Raw genomic sequence first — 21,852 nt, 5'->3', positions numbered from 1 at the left:
AGTCACCAACGAGCCTGCAGCAGACGTGGACATACCCCTCCATAAATCTTTGTCCGCGAAGCCAAGCCAAAGAAAAGAAAAAGAACAGGGCAGTGTTGGGGGGCCAATCACTTAGGGCAGGCTTGGCCCCATTGGCTGCTGTGGCCAATGGCTCGAAGCCAAGTGCTGGGGCTCAGCAGGGGTCAGCCGAGGTGATTCACCTGAGCCAACTGGGTGAAGGTCAGAGCGGAATCTGGGCAGGCTGCCTGGACTGCAGCACCTGGTGATTTAGGTGGGCCAATCACAAGGGTCACCTTGATGGCTTGGGGTGCGTCTTTGACCTTGATTGGCAGGTAGTGTGTCCTCCATACAGGAGCGCAGCAGCTGCCTCTCTATCACAATTACCAGCTGTGAAATTAGTAACAATAGAAGGCTATTTCACTAGTTTCCATTTTGTGTACATGAATCAAAAGTTGAATATTTAGTTTTCGTCATGGTTTTTATTTCCTCAATTGTGTATTTATTGATAGGGATTTTGGGGTGGTTCGGTGGAGAAATAGCCATTTTAATTGAACTGTTTAACATTTCAGTATCTCATCCTTTTGGCCTCATGGTCATAAATAACCTTTGCTACATCGACGAGCACATATTTAAGTGTCATGTGCAACTATTATCCAAACCCTTTCCCATTCATTTACAAATTCCTCCAAAAAGATTTCGATCTACTATTTGTTATCTTTAAAGACTTTTGATCGGTAGAGATTTGATACTTCCTTAATTTTTTTTTAAATACCTGTTCTTCACTTCTTACAAATCTTCCATAACAATACAAAACGGTTCTGTTAAACTAACTTGAGGATGTTAAATACAATGCACAGTGTAATCATAATGAAATTTCACAAGCAATTGCAGATAAAAACATTACAACTTTTTGAGATTGATAAACCACTGAATGTTTATTAAATGGTAAAGTTTAAAAACCCATTAAAAAATATAGATTGACAGTTTAAACAGTTTTATTGACAGTTTAAACATTCAAAATTTCATAATGTCTTTACGTAAACTTACAAAAAGTTGTGAATTTTAAAACTAAAGTTTATTTACTTGCATATCTGAAATCCAATGTAATCTATTATCAGGAACATTTAGAATATATCGTTAGATTCCAATTTAAAAATACATTGTATTTGAAAATAACAAAAATTTGCCCTGATTTCAGTTTTATTTGCTTGTAGTATTTTATCCATGAGGTAATGAGTAGACAGGCTATATATTCCACCTAATAAACTAAGCTGATGTGTAAGTGCCCCTCATCAGTACATGGCAAACACATCCTCGCTGGATATTTGTCAAGTACAGATATTAATTAAAATATTTCAGATAATTACATGGATTATTGAACTTTTTAAAAAAAAATGTCATATACACATGCATTGGAATGATCATTGAAAAGTTCATAATAGATAATGTTAGCTTTTTAAAATTTAAATTTAGACATACAACATGGTAACAGGGCCTTTCAGCCCACAGGCCCGTACCTCCCAATTAACTTACAAACCCCATCTGTTTGGAGGAAACCCACACAGACACAGGGAGAACGTACAAACTCCTTACAGACAGCACCGATACGAACCTGGAGCTGGCACTATAACAGTGTTGCGCTATCCCACACTATTTCAATTCACAGAATGTGGTTTTCACAAATAATATTACCTGTAATGCCATTCATTTGCTTGGATAGCATCACATACCTGATTAGCAATTGTCCAAAATAATTTGAACAAATCCATCATAATTATGGAAGAAACTACCATACAAAACAAAAAAAAATCAAGCTTTTTACTCAAGCTGTCAGAAACCTTTATGAAAGCTAAGAACCAATTCAAAAACTTTAAAACCCAAGGCCCTTATTTGTAAAAGACAATTTTTTTGCACTATTCACAAAAGTAAAACATTTTTCATCCAACAAGTTCAAAATTATCAACAGAATAAGAGGAATAAAAAAATCATTTTTTTCCAAATTGTAAAACATCTGAAACTATACAATTTGATTTTTTGGTCCCTTAAAAAGTCCTGACTTTACATTTCATGTTATATCAAATACATGGCACACTATGAATAAGAACACTCAGAGCAGTTCATCTATTGGAAATAATCTTCCACTTTCATTTTTGTTGAGGAGTGTGGGTTTTGGCATTCAAGATCTATGGTTGTCATAGTTGCTGACCATCTGTTTGACATGAGCCAATTTTGTCTTAAGTTGCTTGCAATGTTTCTTCTTCTCCCGATAATCTGCAGACTACCAATCAAAAAGGAAATTTGAGAATCTGTAGTGTTTATTTGATGATGATCAATATTTTAAAATTCTACAGAAAAAAGTCAGTTATCAACATGCAAGAAGTAAACCACAACTGAAATGGATACCTAAAGGTTCATGACCTATTGGTCACAATGAGTGCAGCATAGATTTAGTTTATATTGAAGCAATCTCTGCACTGGCAAATATCATTTAAAAATTAATATGGACACTGAGTAATTGTGCAATCAAATAATATTGAATTGCACACACCGTAAAATTGACAGTCTCATGTGATCAGTGTAATTTCATTTTATATACAGGTTGAGACTATTAGCTGACACTCTGTGGTCCAGCAAACTCCCGTGAATCTGCTGCTGTTAGTACAAACTCCTTGCAGACAGCGCAAGACTTGAACCCTGGTCCCAATCTTGGCAGATGCAACCTTAACAGCGCTGGCGATTGTGACTGGGGTTCGAATCCCACACTGTCTCTAAAGAGTTTGTACTAATGTCCTGAACACTGGTGCTGTAAAGGCGTTGTGCTATCTGTGCCACCCCACAGTATTATTTCCTGTTTTAAGCTATGTTCTACCCTTGTTATGTTCACATAGGGGGTTCCCATAGGAGTGTGTGTGTGTGTGTGTGTGTGTGTGTGTGTGTGTGTGTGTGTGTGTAATATATACTGGAATAAAATGGCAGTGTCCACGACGAAGAGCTGGCTGATATTGTTCGCCGCAGGGGTGACCCTCCCAAAATGTCTCCCTATCCTTGCCGGGAAAGAGGCTTTATTTTTATGAGTATGTTATTACCATATTAGTAAAGCTTTATCTGTAAACTTGGGGGAGGGGGGGTTAATTATGATGGTGCCATGGTAAGCTCGCGCAACACTGTTAAAGCGCCAGTGACTGGGTTCTAATTTAAAGAAATGGATGCCAAAGGCCAGACCGGGGCACTTGTGTGGAAGTGAGTCAGGTTGTACTGAGGGCCTGACCGGGGCACTTGTGTGCCAGAGCAACATTATATCTTTTTTTGTCTTCCCAATTTCTTTCTTGAATATTTTCTTGCTTTTTTTTTGGTAGTCTTCAAGTGCCTCATTAGCTCCTTGTTCCCTATACATCTCCCTCTTTTTCTTAACCAGCTCGCCAATAATCCTTGAAAACCAGGATTCCCTGTGCCTGGTAATTTTGCCTTGTGATAGTATGGATTCTATCACTGATGTATAAATGTGTATAATGTAGTATAGGAAGGCTGTGATTGGCTGAGAGCGTAGCCATACCTACTAGCAGGTCTTAAAGGGTTGCTCCTAGCCAGACCCAGATTATTCTGGACTGATCGACCTACTTGTGATTTGCCCCAGTCTTTTGTTAATAAAATTGTAGTGCACGTCAAAAGAATCAAAGACTTGTTGATCCAAACCAAGGCTTTTATTAACAAAAGACTGGAGCATATCACATCTAGGTTGACCATGACACGCAGGATCATGATGCCAGGATCGAAAAATTTTTTCAGACAGCAATTCGGCTGAACTTAACCTACAATTTCGACAAGTGTGTCTTCCGGACCACTCGGCTAGTAATTGGGGTAGTAATGCCGAACCCTGACTGCATGCATTCTCTCATTGACCGGCCACTCCCCACCCCCAAAAGGCACTCAGACGCTGCCTGGGCATCTTTTCGTACTACGCCCAATGGGTTCCACACTACGCTGACAAGGCAAGGCCACTTATCAAGACCACCTCCTTCCCCCTGTCAACCGAAGCCAGAGCGGCCTTCGACCGCTGCAATGCTGCGCGCCATTGACGAGTCCATTCCGTTCCAAGTAGAAAGCAATGCATCCGATTTTGCACTGGCGGATACCCTGAACCAGGCCGGCCGGCTGGTAGCCTTCTTCTCCAGGACCCTCCAGGGCCCTGAGAGCCAACACTCTTCTGTCGAAAAAGGAGGCCCAGGCCATAGTCGAAGCGGTATGTCATTGGGCACTACCTCACTGGCAGGCGCTTTACATTGCTGACCGACCAATGCACGGTCTCGTTCATGCTTAGCAGCACCCAGCGAAGTAAGATCAAGAACGACAAGATAGCTAGGGAGAGAATCGAACTCTCCACCTTCAATTGACATACTGTACCGGCCTGGTAAGCTCAACGACCCGCCAGACACGGTCTCCAGGAGGACTTGTGCCAACATACAACTGGACAGGCTGCAGAGACTCCACGAGGAGCTCTGTCATCCGGAGGTCAATAGGTTTGTGCACTTCGTTAAGGCCCGCATCCTGCCCTACACGGTGAAGGAGATTCGCTCCATGACCCGAGCCTGCCCGGTGTGCACTGAGTGCAAGCCCCACTTTTTCTGCCCGGAGAACACCCACATCATCAAAGCCCCTGCTGTCGACCAACTGTAACACCTACATCCTTACGTTGATCGACGAGTACTCTTGCTTCCCATTCGCTGTGCCCTGCTCAGACATGACCGCCTCCTCAGCCATAGAGGCTTTGTACAGCATCTTCGCCATCTTCAGGTACCCCAGTTACATCCACAGTGACCAGGGGTCCTCGTTTATGAGCGCTGAGCTGCGGCAGTACTTCCTGGAGCGTGGTATTGCTTCGAGCAGGACCACCAGTTATAACCCACGTGGTAATGGGCAGCTCGAAAGAGAGAATGCCACCGTCTGGAAAGCGGTCACGCTTTCCCTCCAGTCCAAAGGCCTCCCCACCACTTGCTGGCAGGACGTACTCACTAGCACCCTACATTCCACCCGCTCCCTCCTATGCACCGTGAAGAACGCTACTCCCCCTGAAAGGATTCTCTTTCCAGAATCTGAATCGGGAATAACCACCCTCTGGTTGACCGGGTGATGCTACTCCATGTGAACCTGCATTATGCACACATTGAGTACCCGGATGGGCAGGAGGACACAGTCTCAGGAAGGGACCTAGCCAAAGCCAGATCGGACCCAACCTCCTCCAAATCCTTCTCCCCTAGGTCACATGCTTAAATAGAGGAAGTGGCAACAACTCGGGCCAGCATGTCGACAACGCCGTTGGGGAATTGAGCGAGGCAGTGTACGCACACAACGATCCCGCCAGCGACACGACTCCAGCGGCCCCAATCCCAGCACAATGGCGGTCACGCTGAATGATCAAGCCCCCCCCCGACCGTTACAGTCCTTAACCTCCCACCAGTTTTTCTCTCTCCCCACTTTTTTTTTATTTTACAGCCCCTCCATTCACCCCAGGGTGAGTTCTCAAAGAAGGGGTGAATGTGATAGTATGGATTCTATCACAGATGTATATATATATATATATATAGATCTATATATCTATAGATCTATATATATAGATATCTAAATATATATATCTCTAGATATATCTAGATATCTAGATATCTATATATATATCTATAGATATATAGATCTATATATATATATATATATATCTAAATATCTATATATATATATCTATATATATATCTATATATCTAGATATCTATAGATATATATCTATATATATATCTATATATCTAGATATCTATAGATATATATCTAGATATCTATAGATATATATCTATATATCTATAGATATATATCTATATCTATATATCTATATATCTATATATATATATATGTGTATATTGTAGTGTAGGATGGCTGTGATTGGCTGAGAGTATAGCCATGCCTACTGGCAGGTCTTAAAGGGTTGCTCCTAGCCAGACCAGGTCATTCTGGACTGGTCGACCTACATGTGATACGCTCCAGTCTTTTGTTAATAAAAAGCCTTGGTTCGGATCAACAAGTCTGATTCTCTCGACGTGCACTACATGCCTTCAATCCTAACAGGAACATGCAAACTCTGCATTCTCAAGATTTTGACCGTCAGGACATCCACTTACCCATCACACCCTTCCATAAAACAACATATACCCAATCCAGTCTTCCTAGATCCTTTCTTATTTCGACAAAATTTGCCTTTCTCCAATTTAGAATCCCAACAAGAGGACCAGACTTATCCTTTTCCATAAATAGCTTGAAGCTAATGACATTATGGTCACTGGGCCCAAAATATTCACCTACACATACATGTCACCTGACCTGTCTTGTTCCCCAAAAGTAGATCAGTTTCTGCATCCCTTCTCACTAGAACCTCTATGTATGGATTAGAAAACTTTCCTGAATACATCTCATAAACTCTAAGCCATCCAGCCCTTTTACTGTATGAAAGATCCAGTTAATATGTGGAAAGTTAAAATCTCCCACTAACAAATCGTTCTGTTTCTTACCTCAGTCTGCTATCTCTCTACAGATTTGCTCCTCCAATTCTCTCTGACTATTGCACAGTCTATAATACCACCCTATTAGTGTGGTCACACCTTTCCCATTCCTCAACTCCACCTATATGGCCTCTGTAGATAAGTCCTCTTGGCTGTCTTGACTTTGCACAACTGAGATATTTTCCCTCATAAGCAATGCCACTCCTTCCCCTTTCATCTCTCCTCCTTTATTATATCTGAAGCAACATAACCCCGGGACATTAAGATGCCAGTCCTGCCCCTCCAGCAACAAATCTTACTAATAGAAACAATATCATAATTCCACATGTCAATCTATGCCTCAAGATTGTCAGGCTTTCTAACAATACTCCTTGCATTAAAATAAACACACCTGAGAAAATTAAACCTATGATTTCTGTCTGTACATGAAGTCCTCGCATGATCTTTATCGTCCTCTTTCTCATTAACTACTCGAATGTACTGGTTCCCCTCCCCATTAAAATCTAGTTTAAACTCATCAGGACAAGGCTAACAAACCTACCCACAGTTCAGATTCAATCGGTCCTGTTGGCGCAGATCCCACCTTCCCTGGAACACAGCCCAGAGATCTAGAAACTTGAATCCCTCCCTCGTACACCATGTCTCCAGCCATGTGTTAAGCTGCCTTATCTTCCTATTCCTAATCTCTCCAGCAAGTGGAACAGGAAGCAATCCTGAGATCACTACCCTGGAGGTCCTCTTCTTTTTTTAAAAAAAATAGCTTATTTCAAATTTTTTACCTGCAGTCAATTACAAAATTTAAAAATACAAGTACAAAAGTAAATCCAATATTTACTCCATGATGGATGTACCCTAACCTTCATCCACCCAAGAGCCTGAAGATATATATATATATATATATATGGAAAAAAAAGCAAGAAAAAGATAGAGATAGGAAAGAAAGAAAATGAGGTCTTCTTCAACCGAGCACCTAACTTCCTGAACTCTCCTTGCAGGACCTCCTCACCCTTTCTACCCATGTCATTGGTCCCTACATGGACCACAAAGTAGTCACCCTCCCATCCCAGAATGTCGTGAACTTGATCTGAGATTTCCCGTACCCAGGTAGGGAGACAATATCTGGGATTCCCAATCTCCTCCACAAAACCTCTCATCTGTCTTCCTATCTATTGAATCGCCTATTACTACAGCTGGTGTATTCTAAATGCAGTGTATTAGTTTGGAATTGGAAGAGTGAGTCTCAGTCAACTGGAAAATATACATTTCTGGCATCTGTCATCCCCGTAGGTACTGGATAATGGGGATTTCACTGTAATAGAGACATGGGGAGTTGTTTCAACAGTCATTCAGCTGTCTAGCTGCCTGTGGGAAGAACCCGTTTCCTCATCCTGGTGGCTCTGGCTCTAATAATAAAGTAGACACTATGTGCAGGCTTTTAGGTGTTATTACGAGGCATTTCATTTTAATGTGACTGTCACTTTAAGGGTTAACAAATTGAGGGCTAGAATTCACATCTATGGAGAGAATGGAGTTGGCAACAATCAAGAAAAGAGTTTGTCCAAGATTTATCCTTTGGAGGAAGTGAAGGACCATTTGTTGCTTTTATCCAAGCGCAGGTGTGAAGAGTCATGTGAGGGACACACTTAAAGGGACAGCACACTTTGTGATGGGGGGGCCCATTTTGAAGGAACAGTACTTTGAGCAGCAGCATCTGAAGGAAAACTGTGCTGCAGTAGCTCTGTGTGGTGATGGTCAATTTGTTCATTTCTCCCTGTTAGAAGTTTGATCCCCACCGTGACCAAAGGAAGGGTCATTTTGAAGGGGAATTATTAAATCCAACCATGGCCATAGGAAATATCACTTTAACTGACCCATATTTGGGTATTAGAAGCAGGAGAATTACTGCCTTTGGATTGTGTCCACTGTGATGGTCACTTTAGATTGACCTGCATCTGAGTTCTGGAACTATTGTGAAAGTCACTTGTTTTGGTTCCCCTATGAAAGGAAAAGGGGACTTGTGACCACCACTGCTCTGAAAGGACAATCGCTTTGGAAGTAACTCGTCACGGTTTCATGTGTTTTTGGCAGTCTGTCACTCGGTCTCTCCCATCTCATTTGTAATCACTTTTTTGCATCAGTTTAAGAGTCTTTATGCCGACACTGGATTTCTCAGACTGAACACACACACCACACACCCCACACACCCACACACCCACACACCCACACACCCACACACACACCCCCACCCACACACAGTGGGGGTTAGGTTTGGACAAGCTAGATAAAGTGTTATAATATTAGTAATTAATAATAAAAATATTTTTAAAATAACACTGTCTTCACGAATTTCTATTGTTGCTGGTCTGCAACATTATAGATTTTCTGGCCCTCTTTAAACACCAATAATGTCGTTTGGGCGGGGGTGGGAGAAAGAAGGAGATCCCAGCGATGATCTCTGGCACTTTTATAGTACAATGGATTAACCGCAGATCCGATACTCTATAGCAGTGGTTCTCAATCTTTTTTCTTTCCACTCACATGCCACTGTAAGTAATCCCTATGCCATTAGTGCTGTGATTAGTAAGGGATTGCTTAAGGTGGGAAGGGAAGGTTGAGAACCACTGCTCTAGACCCAATTGTTACTAAAATGTTTTGCTTAAGAAAATTTGTCATTGGCCCATTTCCTTTGGAGTTATGAAATCATGCACATAACGAGTCAATTAGGTATGATTAAAACAATGGTTTTCAAACTTTTTCTTTCCACTCGCATACCACCTAATCACAGAACACCTATGGCATAGGAAATACTTAAAGTGGTATGTGAGTGGAAAGAAAAAGGTTGAGAACCACTGCTCTAGCAACTGAACCACATTGTGATGCAGCTGGCTAGGAGGCTCTTGATAGAACTCCTATAGAAAGTTGCTAGAATGGTGGTTGGTAGCCTTGTCTGCCTCAGCCTTCTGAGGAAGTGCAGTTACTGTTGTGCCTTCCTGACAAATAAGGAGATGTGTGTCCAGGATGGGTCACTTCATAAGTGAACTCTGAGGAACTTGGTGCTCTCCACTACAGATCTATTAATGCGTAGTAGAGGGTGGTCATCCCAGGTCCTCTGAAGCCACAATCATCTCCTTTGTCTTGTCCACATTGAGATTCAGGTTGTTAGTCACACAACAAAGAGATTTTCTCATCATTATGACTCATGATTCTTGCTAATGAGGCCAACTATTGTCGTGCCTTCTGCAAATTTGACGACTCTGATAGAGTTGGATCTGGCGTTACAGTTGGAGTTTTCTTTTATCATCAGCCTGTTCTTGTTGTTGATGGGAGGGAAGTGATTTTTCTAACCTCTGTTTTGAATTTTTTTCTTTGAGCATCAAAATTATGGTGAAGAATTAGGATATGGAGTTGAGGAAGTTCAGGATCTAATTACACAATGGGATATTGAGACCTAGGTCTTGGAGTTTGCTGATCAGTTTTGAGAAGATGATACTGTTGAATGCCAATCTGTTGTCAATAAAGAACATAATATATGCATCCTTGCTCTGTCCAAGTATTCCAGAGTTTTGTGTAGAGCCAGTGAGATGGCATCTGCCATAGACCTGTTGCTGCACTACACAAAATGTTGCCACTCAAACAGGAGTTGACATGCTTCAACACCAGCCTCTCAAAACACTTCAGCACTGTGAATGTGAGTGCCACTCACAATAGTTACTTAGGTAGGTTACCACACTCTTTGGCACTGGTACAAAAGAAGCCTTGATCTCTGGACTTGAATGTCAGTGATCTGGTTCTCAGCAGGTTCCAAATTTAATTGTTCATCCAAAGCTTCTGGTTGGGGAAATTCCACGAATAATTTGGTGGGGATACACCAGTCCAGAGCTATTTTGATAATGTTCCTAATAGCCCTGGTGTAATCGTTCAGATCCTCAGCTGAGTTCTTGAATATCACCAAATCAACTGACTCAATGCAGTCCTGAAACCATTCTTCAGCCTCCTGTGACAACCTCTGGCTATCCTGATCTCAAGAGCCTAACTTTTAGGCTCTGTCTCTGTGTAGGCAAAAGGAGCACCACCAGGTGATCAGACTTGCCAAAATGCAGTCTTGGGAAAGAACGTCAGGGCTTTGTTATCTTAGTGTAGCAGTGATCAGGTGTGCCGAGACCTCTGGTAGCTTGGTAAAAGAGAATTACATGGAAAATCATCTTGTCTATGACAGAAGAGGCATATAGATCTTGCTAAAAATATCCTTTCAATGGAAATAATTCATCCAATTTACCATAAAATTAGAAAATTAAAATGATAAAGTACTCACGTTCTTCACTTCTTTTAATCTATTGTATTCAACAGCAATATCCTGGAGACAGAAGCAGAAAATAAATATTAAACACAAGTACAGATCTGATGAAAGCTGAAGAAAAATTAGCTCAATATCATTGCCCACAAATTCTGCCTTTTCCATTGAGTATTTCCAGCATTCTTCATTTATCTAATCACAGAAGTGATTTTTCTGGACTGTATTTTTAAGTCCCTGTTTGGATGAATTAAGTACAACAAATTTACAAATTACCGTGCAATTCTATCTCGTGGGACAAATTCACTTGCCAAAATCCACTCGTTGAAATTCTAAGGAGAGAGTTTGTACATTAAGAGTTCCCCTGTTATGGATTAAATGCCAGGTAACAGAAGTTGAGGTAAATTGGTACGATTTGATCACAGTTTTTGTAACAAAATAGTCTAGCTATTCCAATGCCTACAAAGGGTAATAAATGATATCCAATATCTTATGCGACTGACAAATTGAGAGTTTACTTAGCTGTTGATTATATTCAAGATCAGGGAAACTGTTCCATTTATACCCTGATGGTTTAGTTAGTAGAGATAATGTATAACTGAGTCAAAAGAAAGCCCTGTTTAGTGCACAACTTTATATGCAGTAGCTAGGTGGCAATGTGGATTTTATATTTAGCTATAATGCCTCTCATACCATTCGTTCAAGTGCCTTGCTGTTTGGTGTGGGCGATCATGTCTCTCCATCCATCACCTCTCATATATGGAGTATAAAAAGCAAACAAAAAAAGATATCCACTTCCAATTGCTAGTTAACAATCCTTCAATCTTGGAAAATTCATCCACAAAATTTAAGTTCTTTGGAGTCACTATCTTGGAGGATCTTTTCTGGAACCAACAGACCAATGTCATCATGAAGAAAGCACAGCAGCACCTCTACTTCCTCAGGAGTTTCCAGAGGTTTGGTAATGATACCAGAAACCCTGGCAAATTTCAACAGAGGTGTGGTGAAGTGTGCTGACTGGCTACATCTTAGTCTGGTATGGGAACACCAATACCCCTGAGCGTCAAGCCCTCCAAAAGTAGAGGACACAACCCAAGAAAATTACAGGCAAAACCCTCCCCACTATTGAGTACATCTACAGGGAACGCTGCCGTCGGAGGGCAGCAGCAATCAGTAAAGACCCTCACCACCCAGCACATGCTCTGTTCTTGTTGCTGCCATCAGGAAAGAGGTCTAGGTGACACAAGACTCACACTACCAGGTTCAGGAACAGCTGCTACCCCTCCACCATCAGACTTCTCAATGACAAACTCAATCAAGAGACTCATTTAAGGACTCTTACTTGTGCACTTTAGTGATTTCCTTTTTTATTCTCTGTATTGAACAGTTTGTTTACATTATCTGCTTACAGTTCTTTTACTTGTTTACAATTTTATGCTGGTACACCTTATTTTTGGACTACTAATTAGTGGGAATTCTGCCGCAACCATAAGAGAAAGGTTGTATGTGATGCCATGCATGTACTTTGATAATAAATATGAAATCAAGCTAGCTCATGATTGGGCTTCCTCATATTATTTGTGCAGAGGATGAGAGGAAACTTGGAGGTATATAAGATTAGTCAGGGTGGACACCCAGCACCTTTATCCCAGGGCAATAATGGCTAATACCAGAGAATGTGTTTAAAGTGCATGGAATAAAGATTAGGGGAGATGTCAGAGGCAAGTGATTTTACTTTTCTAATAAAATAAGTGATGGGTGCCTGGAATGCATTGCTGGGGGTGGTGGTGTGAAGCTGGTACAATAGGATCATTAAGGGACTCTTAGCTAGGCGCATGGATGGAAGCAAAATAGAGGGTGATGGGCTCTGAGGTTCGGAGAGGTTTGATTCATGGTGGAATAGATTTATTTAGGTCAGCACAACATTGTGGGCTGAAGGGCCCATACTACACTATTCGGTTCTAGGTTCTAATGCATTACTAAATTTTTAGAGATCAAAACAGAACTTGAGTGTTGGAGGAATTTTATCTCAACAAGCAAGTTTTCCATCATCAATGATAGATGTACATTCAATCTTCAATAATGTCATTTATTTTCACCCTGTCAATGTCTCTCATAATTCTAGCATTGTCTTATTACAAATTCAGGTCATACCTGATATCGCTCATTGTCCTCAGTCTCATCAATCTGCTTGTCCAGTTGGGAAAAGAGTTTATTTATTTCATCCAAATCACCTTGGAGGCGCTTGTACCGCTGCAGATCATTGTCAAATTCCCTTTTATAATTTTGTCGCTGTTCATCTGAAGTGATTGGTGGATACTGGCTGCAAATGAAGTTCAACTCTGGTCAATGTTATTTTGAGCTGAAGGCAATACATAATTGGCAAAATGGCCCCTTTCCAAAATACCTTTCCAAGTCTTCTTCATCCAATTCATCGCAAGATTCTGCACCAGTTGTATAATCTGTTTCATATTCCTCATTCTCTGACCTTTTTGCTCTTCCAGGTCTCCTCTTCCGAGGTGGCCTTTTCTGCGAGGATGGTTTGCTTTCATCAGACTCCCGGCTGGATGAATGTTGCGGAGGTTGCTCCCGCATTAATGGAACTGAAACTTCAGGAAAGCTGCAAGAAAAGATTTCATGCAGAGATATTAAACATTTAAACTTGTAGTTCTTGGTAGTCCGCATCGGACTTGTCAGCCACAAACGAGCCTGCAGCTGACGTGGACATTTACCCCCCTCCATAAATCTTCGTCCGCGAAGCCAAGCCAAAGAAAAAAGAATCCCCAAGTGAACTTTAAATTTTACATTTTATTTGCAGCACAGGAGAAGCCGATTCCGGCCATTTAAAGCCATGCCCGCCCAATTACATCCAAATTAATCTACAACCTCATACTTTTTGGAGGGTGGGAGGAGACTGGAGCACCCAGAGCAAACCCATGAAGACATGGGGAAAACGTACAAACTACCTACAGACAGCGTAGGATTTGAACCTGGATTGCTGGCACGGTGATAGTATTGCACTAATTGCTGTTAACTAAATAGGTCATATGCATTAAATGGTAGGTTATTGAGATGTGCAGAGCAACAAAGGGATTTAGGAGTTGTGGTAAATAGTACCCTCAAGGCTGATACTCAGGTAGATGGTGTGGTGAAGAAGGCATTTGGAATGTTGGCCTTCATAGATCGGAGTATTGAATTCAAGAGTAGGGAGGTTATGATGAAATTGTACAAGGCATTGGTGAGGCCAAATTTGGAGTACTGTGTACAGTTTTGGTCACCAAATTATAGGAAAGATATAAACAAAATAGAGAGAGTGCAGAGAAGGTTCACGAGAATGTTGACAGGATTTCAAGGTTTGAGTTACAGGGAAAGGTTGTGCAGACTGGGGCTTTTTTCTCTGGAGCGTAGAAGATTGAGAGGGGACTTGATAGAGGTGTTTAAGATTTTAAAAGGGACAGACAGAGTAAACGTGGATAGGCTTTTTCAATTAAGAGTGGGGGAGATTCAAACTAGAGGGCATGGTTTAAGATTGAAGGAGGAAAATTATAAGGGGAACATGAGGGGAAATTTCTTTACGCAAAGGGTGGTAGGGATGTGGAATGAGCTTCCGACAGACGTGGTCGAGGCAGGATCATTGGTTACATTTAAGGAAAGACTGGATAGTTACATGGATAGGAGAGGACTGGAGGGGTATGGACCGGGTGCTGGTCAGTGGGACTAGGAGGGTGGGGATTTGTTACGGCATGGACTAGTAGGGCCGAACTGGCCTGTTCTGTGCTGTAAGTGGTTATATGGTTAACTAATCTTGGCATAGTACTTTCCCTATCTACCTTCAGGAAGAGAAATAAACATGTCACAACACATATTTCAACATCCATTTTACAGGCTTCCAGCTTCTCGCTCTTCAGTTGTACTCCAAATGAGTCATGATATTCAAAAGAGAATAAAAAGGATTTTTTATTTAAAAAAAACCAGGTGTGACTGCCTACGTTCAAGGAGCTGTTTATGGGTGGATTCCCAGAGTTAAGTGATTAATTAATCTCTTGAGAGAAGTAAATTAGATCATCTTATTTATTTTTGTTCTCAGCTGAGCACTTAAAATTACAAACAAGCCAGCACTTAAAAAGGTTTATTCTAAACTACAGGAAAGATGTTGGAACATAGCATACTTACTGAGATCCACGGGTATCATCAGGCTCCAATCGGTTCTCATGATTGTATGGGTAGTCTGGTTCATTCAGTGAACTATTTGGTTTATAAGAATAGCCATCATTTACCAGCTCTTCTGGAACCCCAGACACATTGTTTACCTTGAATATGCAGGAAAATAATGCAACTTTTTTTTAAAATGCAAGAACATTTTTGACCATATCAGGCCCTTTTCCACATACACTCTTCTTTGTAAGTTACTTTGGTCTTCTCCCCTGTGGCATCTCTGCTGGGCAGTCAGCTGATCCCAGGCCTCCTGCAAAAGGCCATGAGCAAATGTCCAAAAAAATGACCAGCAATATGGTTTTGAGGTGTCAACGCCACCCAAACTGATACAGCATAGATTGGGAATTGTCAAATGGATTAAAAGGGCAGGCATGGCAGTTTTTTTTACCTAGAATGTGTGGTTGAACATAGTTTGGCCCTACATCATGGCCAAAGGGCCTGTATTTTGCTGCAATGTTCTATGAACTGTTTTATAAACAATTTTCAAGTGCATTAATTATCAAATTATCAAACTCTCCTATCACTTCCCATGGATGCCATATGACCTGCAGAGTTTCTCCAGCACTTTTGTGTATTGGACTGGATCCTACCAGCTGCAGCTTATTTTGTTTAAGTGCATTTCACAAACTATATCTTGGAATTTCCACCTGTCATCTTTTTCAGATAAATAATTGGAAACTCACAGACAAACATAACCATAGCAAACAATTGAAGTAAGTGTTTGATTAGTTAAATGTTTGTGCTGAGGAAGATTCGTATGTGGCCCTGATGCTAAAAACTGATGTTAAAAAAACACAAAAGCTGCAGATGTTAGAACCTTGAGCAAACAAAGAATGCTTGGAAAAACACTGCAGGTCATGGGTGTAAATGGTCTGTCCATGTTTCAAGTCTGAACCTTTTATTAAGACTAATAATGTTGACTGACCATTTCTACCCATGAATGATGTCTGGCTGCTGAGTTCCTCCAGCAGTCTTTGATTGTCATAAAAATTGGTCCAGTTATATTTGGGTGCACCTGCCTCACATGATATCCGAAAAGCAAAAACAGGACCTCCAGAAAAAACAGAAACAATTAAGCAGGATTTATTAAAAGAAAAGCAAATCAAGTTTGGCAAACCAAAAGATCTTTGGGATATATTCATGTTGAATAGAGGGAAATGAATGGATGTGCATATTGAGTTTTAAAAGGCTTTCAGTAATGCATCATGTCATTGGAGTTAATATTGGTAGTGATAGAACATCATCTAATAAATAGAAAACAGAATCAAGGTGGAATGTGTGTCTCAGGGAACAGTGCAGAGGACCTCATTTTCCAGAAATAACTTAGATGGCAAGACAAAGAATATTTTGACTAAATTTGCTGTTGACAAAGAAAGATGGAAAAAGCAAGTTGCAAAGAAGAAAGATTCGACAAATAATCTGAACTTGCATGAGCTTGACTGCATCAACAATATTTGGGCCAACTTTTATGCTTTCTAGTCTAATGTCAAAGGGCACTCAGTTGTTCAATATCTATATTTATTTGCTCAATTCAAAATTTCTTAAACTTCATGCAGATTGTTCCAAAGTACAGTTCCTGCAACCAGATTCCTCACATGCAAGGTTTCTAAAACAATGTAGTTGATTTATGTTTATAGATTTAAGGATCAGAGCTGAAAAACAGGCCCCATCAGTTCACCCAGAACGTGTCTGTCCCATATTGTTCTCTCCCACCTCCATTAACTCCTTCCCTCAGTTCTGCCTCCATCCAGCTACACCAAGAATTATTTACAATAAACAACTGCCACAGTTTACTTTCTGCCTTCAGAAAATTAGTCCAAAAAGGTGAAATAATAAAGGATCTTTCAGGAACCATCTGTGATGTCCTGACGTCTCAGCCTGATGGTTGCATGATGTAGCAGGCAATATTAACTGCGCCAACCTGAAAACAGTCTTATTACAATTTCAATAGCATGCCATCTTCGCCAAGAGGAGTGAACACCCGAGATCAAGTGTACACAGACATCCCTGGTGTGTATAAGCCTGCTCCTTATCCCCCATCTTGGATACTTGGATAACATATCCATCCTGCTGACCTGGATATAGACTTTTGCTAAAACAAACAAAGCCAGTTTAAAAGAAGATCTGATCATGGCCAGAGGGGAGCCTCAAAAAACGCTACAGGACTTCTTTGAGATCAAGGACTGGATCTGTTTCAGTGAGGCTGCCATCTATACTGGATATGTAAACATCGATGACAACACAATCTCAGTGACTGGCTTTATTAATAAGTGTGTTGAGGATGTCACAGAGAACAAATGCTTCATAACCAAGGCTAGCCATAAGCCATGGTTGGACTTGGAGGTCTGGGCACATCTCAAATTTTAGGATGCAGCCTTCAGGATGAGTCAAGATGGCACTAACATCAGCCAGGGCTGAGCTCCCTTGTGCAAACTGGAAGACAAAGAGTTGGTATCCACAGAGGATCCACAGCCAGCTGTACAACACAGATGACATGAGACACGAGGGAAGGGATCAAAATAATAACAGATCACAAGAAAACTTTGCGAGTCAACAACAATGACGTCTCCCTTCTGGGCAGATTGAACATGCACTACACACAGTTCAATAAGGCTAACCCCAAACAAAGTTCCATCTCCCCCTCAAGAACAGGCTCCTTCTTTAGCCATGGCCGAGGTGAGGAGAATCCTATCCAGAATGAACCCACACAAGGCAGCAGGACCACACAACATACCTGGTCAGGTAGTGAAGAACTGTGTTGACCAACTGACAGAGATCATTATGGACATTTTCAACACCTCACTGCAGCAGTCCATCATCCCTGCAGTTTACAAGGCAGCCACCATCATCCCATTACCAAAGAGAGTGACAGTAACAAGCCTCAATGACTACTGCCCAGTAGCTTCCACCATTATGAAATGATTCAAGCGTCTGGTGATGGAACATATCAAAGCACACCTCCCAGAGACATTGGACTCATTTCAATTTGCCTACAGATGGAACCATTCCACTGATGATGCTATAGCCTTATCCCTCCACTCTGTCCTGATCCACCTGGAGAATGACGCCTCAAATGCCAGGCTGCTGTACAGACTTCAGCTCGACATTTAATACAATAATACCTCAGAGGCTGGCGGAGAAGTTGTCCTTGTTGGGACTCAACATCCCTCTCGGTAACTGGATTCTGATCCTCCTAATGGAAAGATCACATTCTGTCCAGATTGACAGCAGTACATGGAGCATAGTCACGCTGAGCATTGGCACACCTCAGGGCTGCATGCTCAGTCTGTTCTGTTCACGCTACTTTCCCACGGCTACAACCCCAGATCCAGCTCCAACAGAATCATCAGATTTGCAGATGACATGACAGTCGTCGCCCTCATCAGCAACAAGGATGAGTTGCAATACAGAGAAGAGGTGGAAAAAAATCACATGAAATGGTGCAAGAATAACAACCAGAGTCGCAACATAAACAAGACAAAGGAGATTACTGTGGACTTCAGGAGGACCAGAGATGGCAACCCTCCACTATGCATTAATAGCTCTGTAGTGGAGTGCACCAACTTCCTCAGAGTCAACTCAACATGTGATCTATCCGGGACACACAACATCTCCTCACTTGTCAGGAAGGTACAACTGTGGCTGCACTTCCTCTGAAGTCTGAGGCAGGCAAGGCTACCATTCTGTCAACTGTCAGAGTGTGGTACAGTTTCTGTAGAGCATCAGATCAGAGGTCAATCCACAGGAACATCAAACCAACGGAGAAGATCACTGCTGTCTAACCCCTCCCCATCAAGTTGATTAACCGGGATCAAGACAGCTCCTAGCTCACAAAATCAGAGGGGACCCCTACCATCCCACATGCAGCATATTCCAACTACTCCCACCTGGAAGAAAAATGGAGGAGTATTAGAGCCAGAATCACCAGGCTATGGAACAGCTTATTCCCATGGGAAGTGAGACTGCTAAAACAACTCTCCAAGACTAGACTATTTATTAATATTAAATATTTTAATATATCTGTATATGTATCATTTTTCTATGTGTGTTTGCACTTTTCTGCACCTTGGACCGAAGAACAGTTTCTTCGGGTTGTATTCGATAGATTTGAACTTGCACCACTATGCCACCTATATTCATTCTTCTTTATTCATGGTCACAAAATACAAAAAAGTTCAGAATACCTCATCAAGATTCCTGTCATGTAGTAAAACAGGTGTAATATTACACAAAATTGACTTTAGTCTACCAAAAGGCAGCAAAGATTCGGCGCCAGCAGAAATTGCCCGCCACCCTATACAGTCAGAGAGAGTACCCAGAGTCACTGAGTGTCCATGGATTTGTCTCCAGCTCTCCTACAGCCTCTGCGGTCACACAGACTTCAGTCCAAACCATTGGCAACCCGAACTCCAGATCCAAACCTCCAATATGATCAGGATGCCTTCAGTGCCTTCAGCAACCTCTCTCATCCTGATTCCAATACTTGGTACCCTATTAGCCAGTCTCGAGCCAGTTGCCAGCAGCTTGAGTGGTTTCCTCACCTCGAATCATCAACAACCCGCTGTCTATGTGTATTTCAGTCACATAGCCCCTCACTGATCCACCACCGTGATCACCATTCAGTTTCTCCTTCTCAAATGGGATGCGGTCTCCCCGTTTTCTGGTGCCCTGCTCCCTGGAGTCTGCAACCCCTCAAGGCCACTGCTAAATGTAGGCACAACCATCTTCGGACCAGACCCCATGGTCATAGGATTTTAAAATAAACCACTGTCAGCTCCTTTAACAGCCATTTAAAGCCTGTATGGAGCCATTGGTAATTGGACGAGGTAGCAAAACCTTGCTGAGGAGTATTGTATTTCTGCTCCCAACTCACTGGGGGCTCCGCACCAGTGGCAGTACTGCCATTATCGCAGCTCCAATAGCACCACCACTTTGGTGAAAATCAGGAGTTGGAATGGAAAGTGTGCTGCCACATTTAATAGTTGAAGTGAGTAGCTTGCATTCCTTCAAGGGGAAAGTATGCAAATACACAAAAAAATAGGTTGATGGAATTAGAAGTTGTAGTAAGAAACAACTTGTTTGGAGTGTAAACATTAGTATAGTGGGGCAATTTACTTCAATTTAATCACCAAAAATCAAAATATGTTTATCAGATTTCTAACCTTGGCCATTATTAGATCCAATCAAGTAGTCTGTCTATTCAAAGGCCTTTATAAATTATAATTTATGACCTGCCAGAAGTTACAAATGTGTGTCTGTCCTCTCCTTTCTGAAATAGCACAGAGCAAACTTTGAGGGCCAGAGTCCATTGTCAAAGGATGACAAGAGTAGGAGATAACTGATAGCTGGTAATCAGGTGACACTAAGTTGCTTTGCCATAGCAATATGTAAGAGATTAATAATTCAGTATGTGAACTGCAAACAAATCCTTGCAGCTTGTTAAACAGCATGCCAGATCTCCACATTAACTTTCAAGGGTCTGCAATTCAAAGTTGGGAGTAAAAGCAGAAAAGTCAAATTTGGTTGCAACTTCCTACAGGCTTGGTATAACGTTGTTTTATTTTCAAATCCAGCTTTCTTCCAGGATTCATCCATTTTAGCTTACAATCCTTACATCAGAAACTGATAATCCCTATGGTTAAATGTCTTGAAGAGATATAGGGCAAAAATGTATTTAAATGGAATTATGTCACCAATCAGTTGTGATTTTATTGTAAAGGAAAAACAAACTAAAAAAGTTTCCCCTGTTCAGAAATTCTTAGTATTTTTATTTTCTTTAAAAAAAACGTGCACTTTGCTTTTTATGAAATTCATTTATTATTCCCATATGATGATATGGCCTGGAGCAATTACTACCTTGCTTAGCAAACTGCACTATACTCCCCCACCCCCCCCCCCCCACCCCACCACACTGAACCAACCCAGTTAACATACACCCCAAGTATGTTTCAAATGGTGGGAAGCAACCGGACCACCCCCCCCCCCCCCAACGGAAACCCACACGGAGAGAATGTACAAACTCCTTACAGACAGAGCAGGATTCAAACTCCAGTCCCAACCATTGGTGCTGTAAAGGCATTGCGCTAATCATTCCACCAACCACGTTGGACATTCTGCAGGTTTTATCTGTGCAACTGGAATATTCTCTCGAACTTCCTCAGTTTTCATGTATTATTTTGTGCAGGTCCCCCTTTGCGGCAGCAAGGTTAGCAATAGTGGTTAGAACAGTGCTGTTATAGTACAAAGCGACCAAGGTTTAAATCCACCGCTGTCTGTAAAGAGTTTGTACATTTTCCCTGTGTCTGCGTGGGAATCCTCTGGGTGCTTTGGCTTCCTCCCACTGTCCAAAACATATCAGGTTGAAGGAAAATTGGGTATAATTGAGTGGCATGGGCTCGTGGGCTGAATAAGCCTGTTACCGTGCTGCATGTCTAAATTTAACATTTATATTAAATTTAACAAGTTATTGTTAAATACTAATATGTTCTTTTTCTTATACACTTGTAAAGACACAAATATATCTCTCCTCTTGTACAATATAACTCAATAAACAGATTGAAAAAGAGAGAAGTTAACAATTTTCTATTGCCTTCCTGGGATCAGTGTAAAAATCAAAATTTTCTGCAGACCAGTTTGCTGGTTGCTTATATTCACTTCTGTTATTGTCAGCAGCTTCAAACTTTCCTCTTTCAGTTATTCCAACTTTGCTAAAGTAGTTCCTTATTTTACTTTGCAATGTAATTGTAACCAAAACAATTGCTTTCACTTCTCCAGTGCTCAGCGACTGAATGGCAATGTACTTCCTAG

General features: G+C 41.4%; 1 protein-coding gene across 1 annotated transcript in view; it reads right to left on the bottom strand.

Annotated features, from left to right (window-relative positions):
- Nucleotides 1-907: 907 nt before the first annotated feature.
- oclnb (occludin b) overlaps nt 908-21,852 on the bottom strand; it is a 41,919-nt gene continuing 20,974 nt past the window's right edge. Inside the window, exons 5-9 of the mRNA XM_069936630.1 lie at nt 15,004-15,140; nt 13,238-13,450; nt 12,985-13,153; nt 10,852-10,893; nt 908-2,278 (exon numbers count right to left, since the gene is read on the bottom strand). Coding sequence (XP_069792731.1) covers nt 2,177-2,278; nt 10,852-10,893; nt 12,985-13,153; nt 13,238-13,450; nt 15,004-15,140 — 663 coding nt within the window. The 3' untranslated portion in view covers nt 908-2,176. The remainder of the gene's footprint in view (nt 2,279-10,851; nt 10,894-12,984; nt 13,154-13,237; nt 13,451-15,003; nt 15,141-21,852) is intronic.

The sequence above is a fragment of the Narcine bancroftii genome, chromosome 1 (assembly GCF_036971445.1).
Source record: "Narcine bancroftii isolate sNarBan1 chromosome 1, sNarBan1.hap1, whole genome shotgun sequence".
In the NCBI taxonomy this organism is placed as follows: domain Eukaryota; kingdom Metazoa; phylum Chordata; class Chondrichthyes; order Torpediniformes; family Narcinidae; genus Narcine; species Narcine bancroftii.
This window is presented reverse-complemented; position numbering and strand designations above follow the sequence as displayed.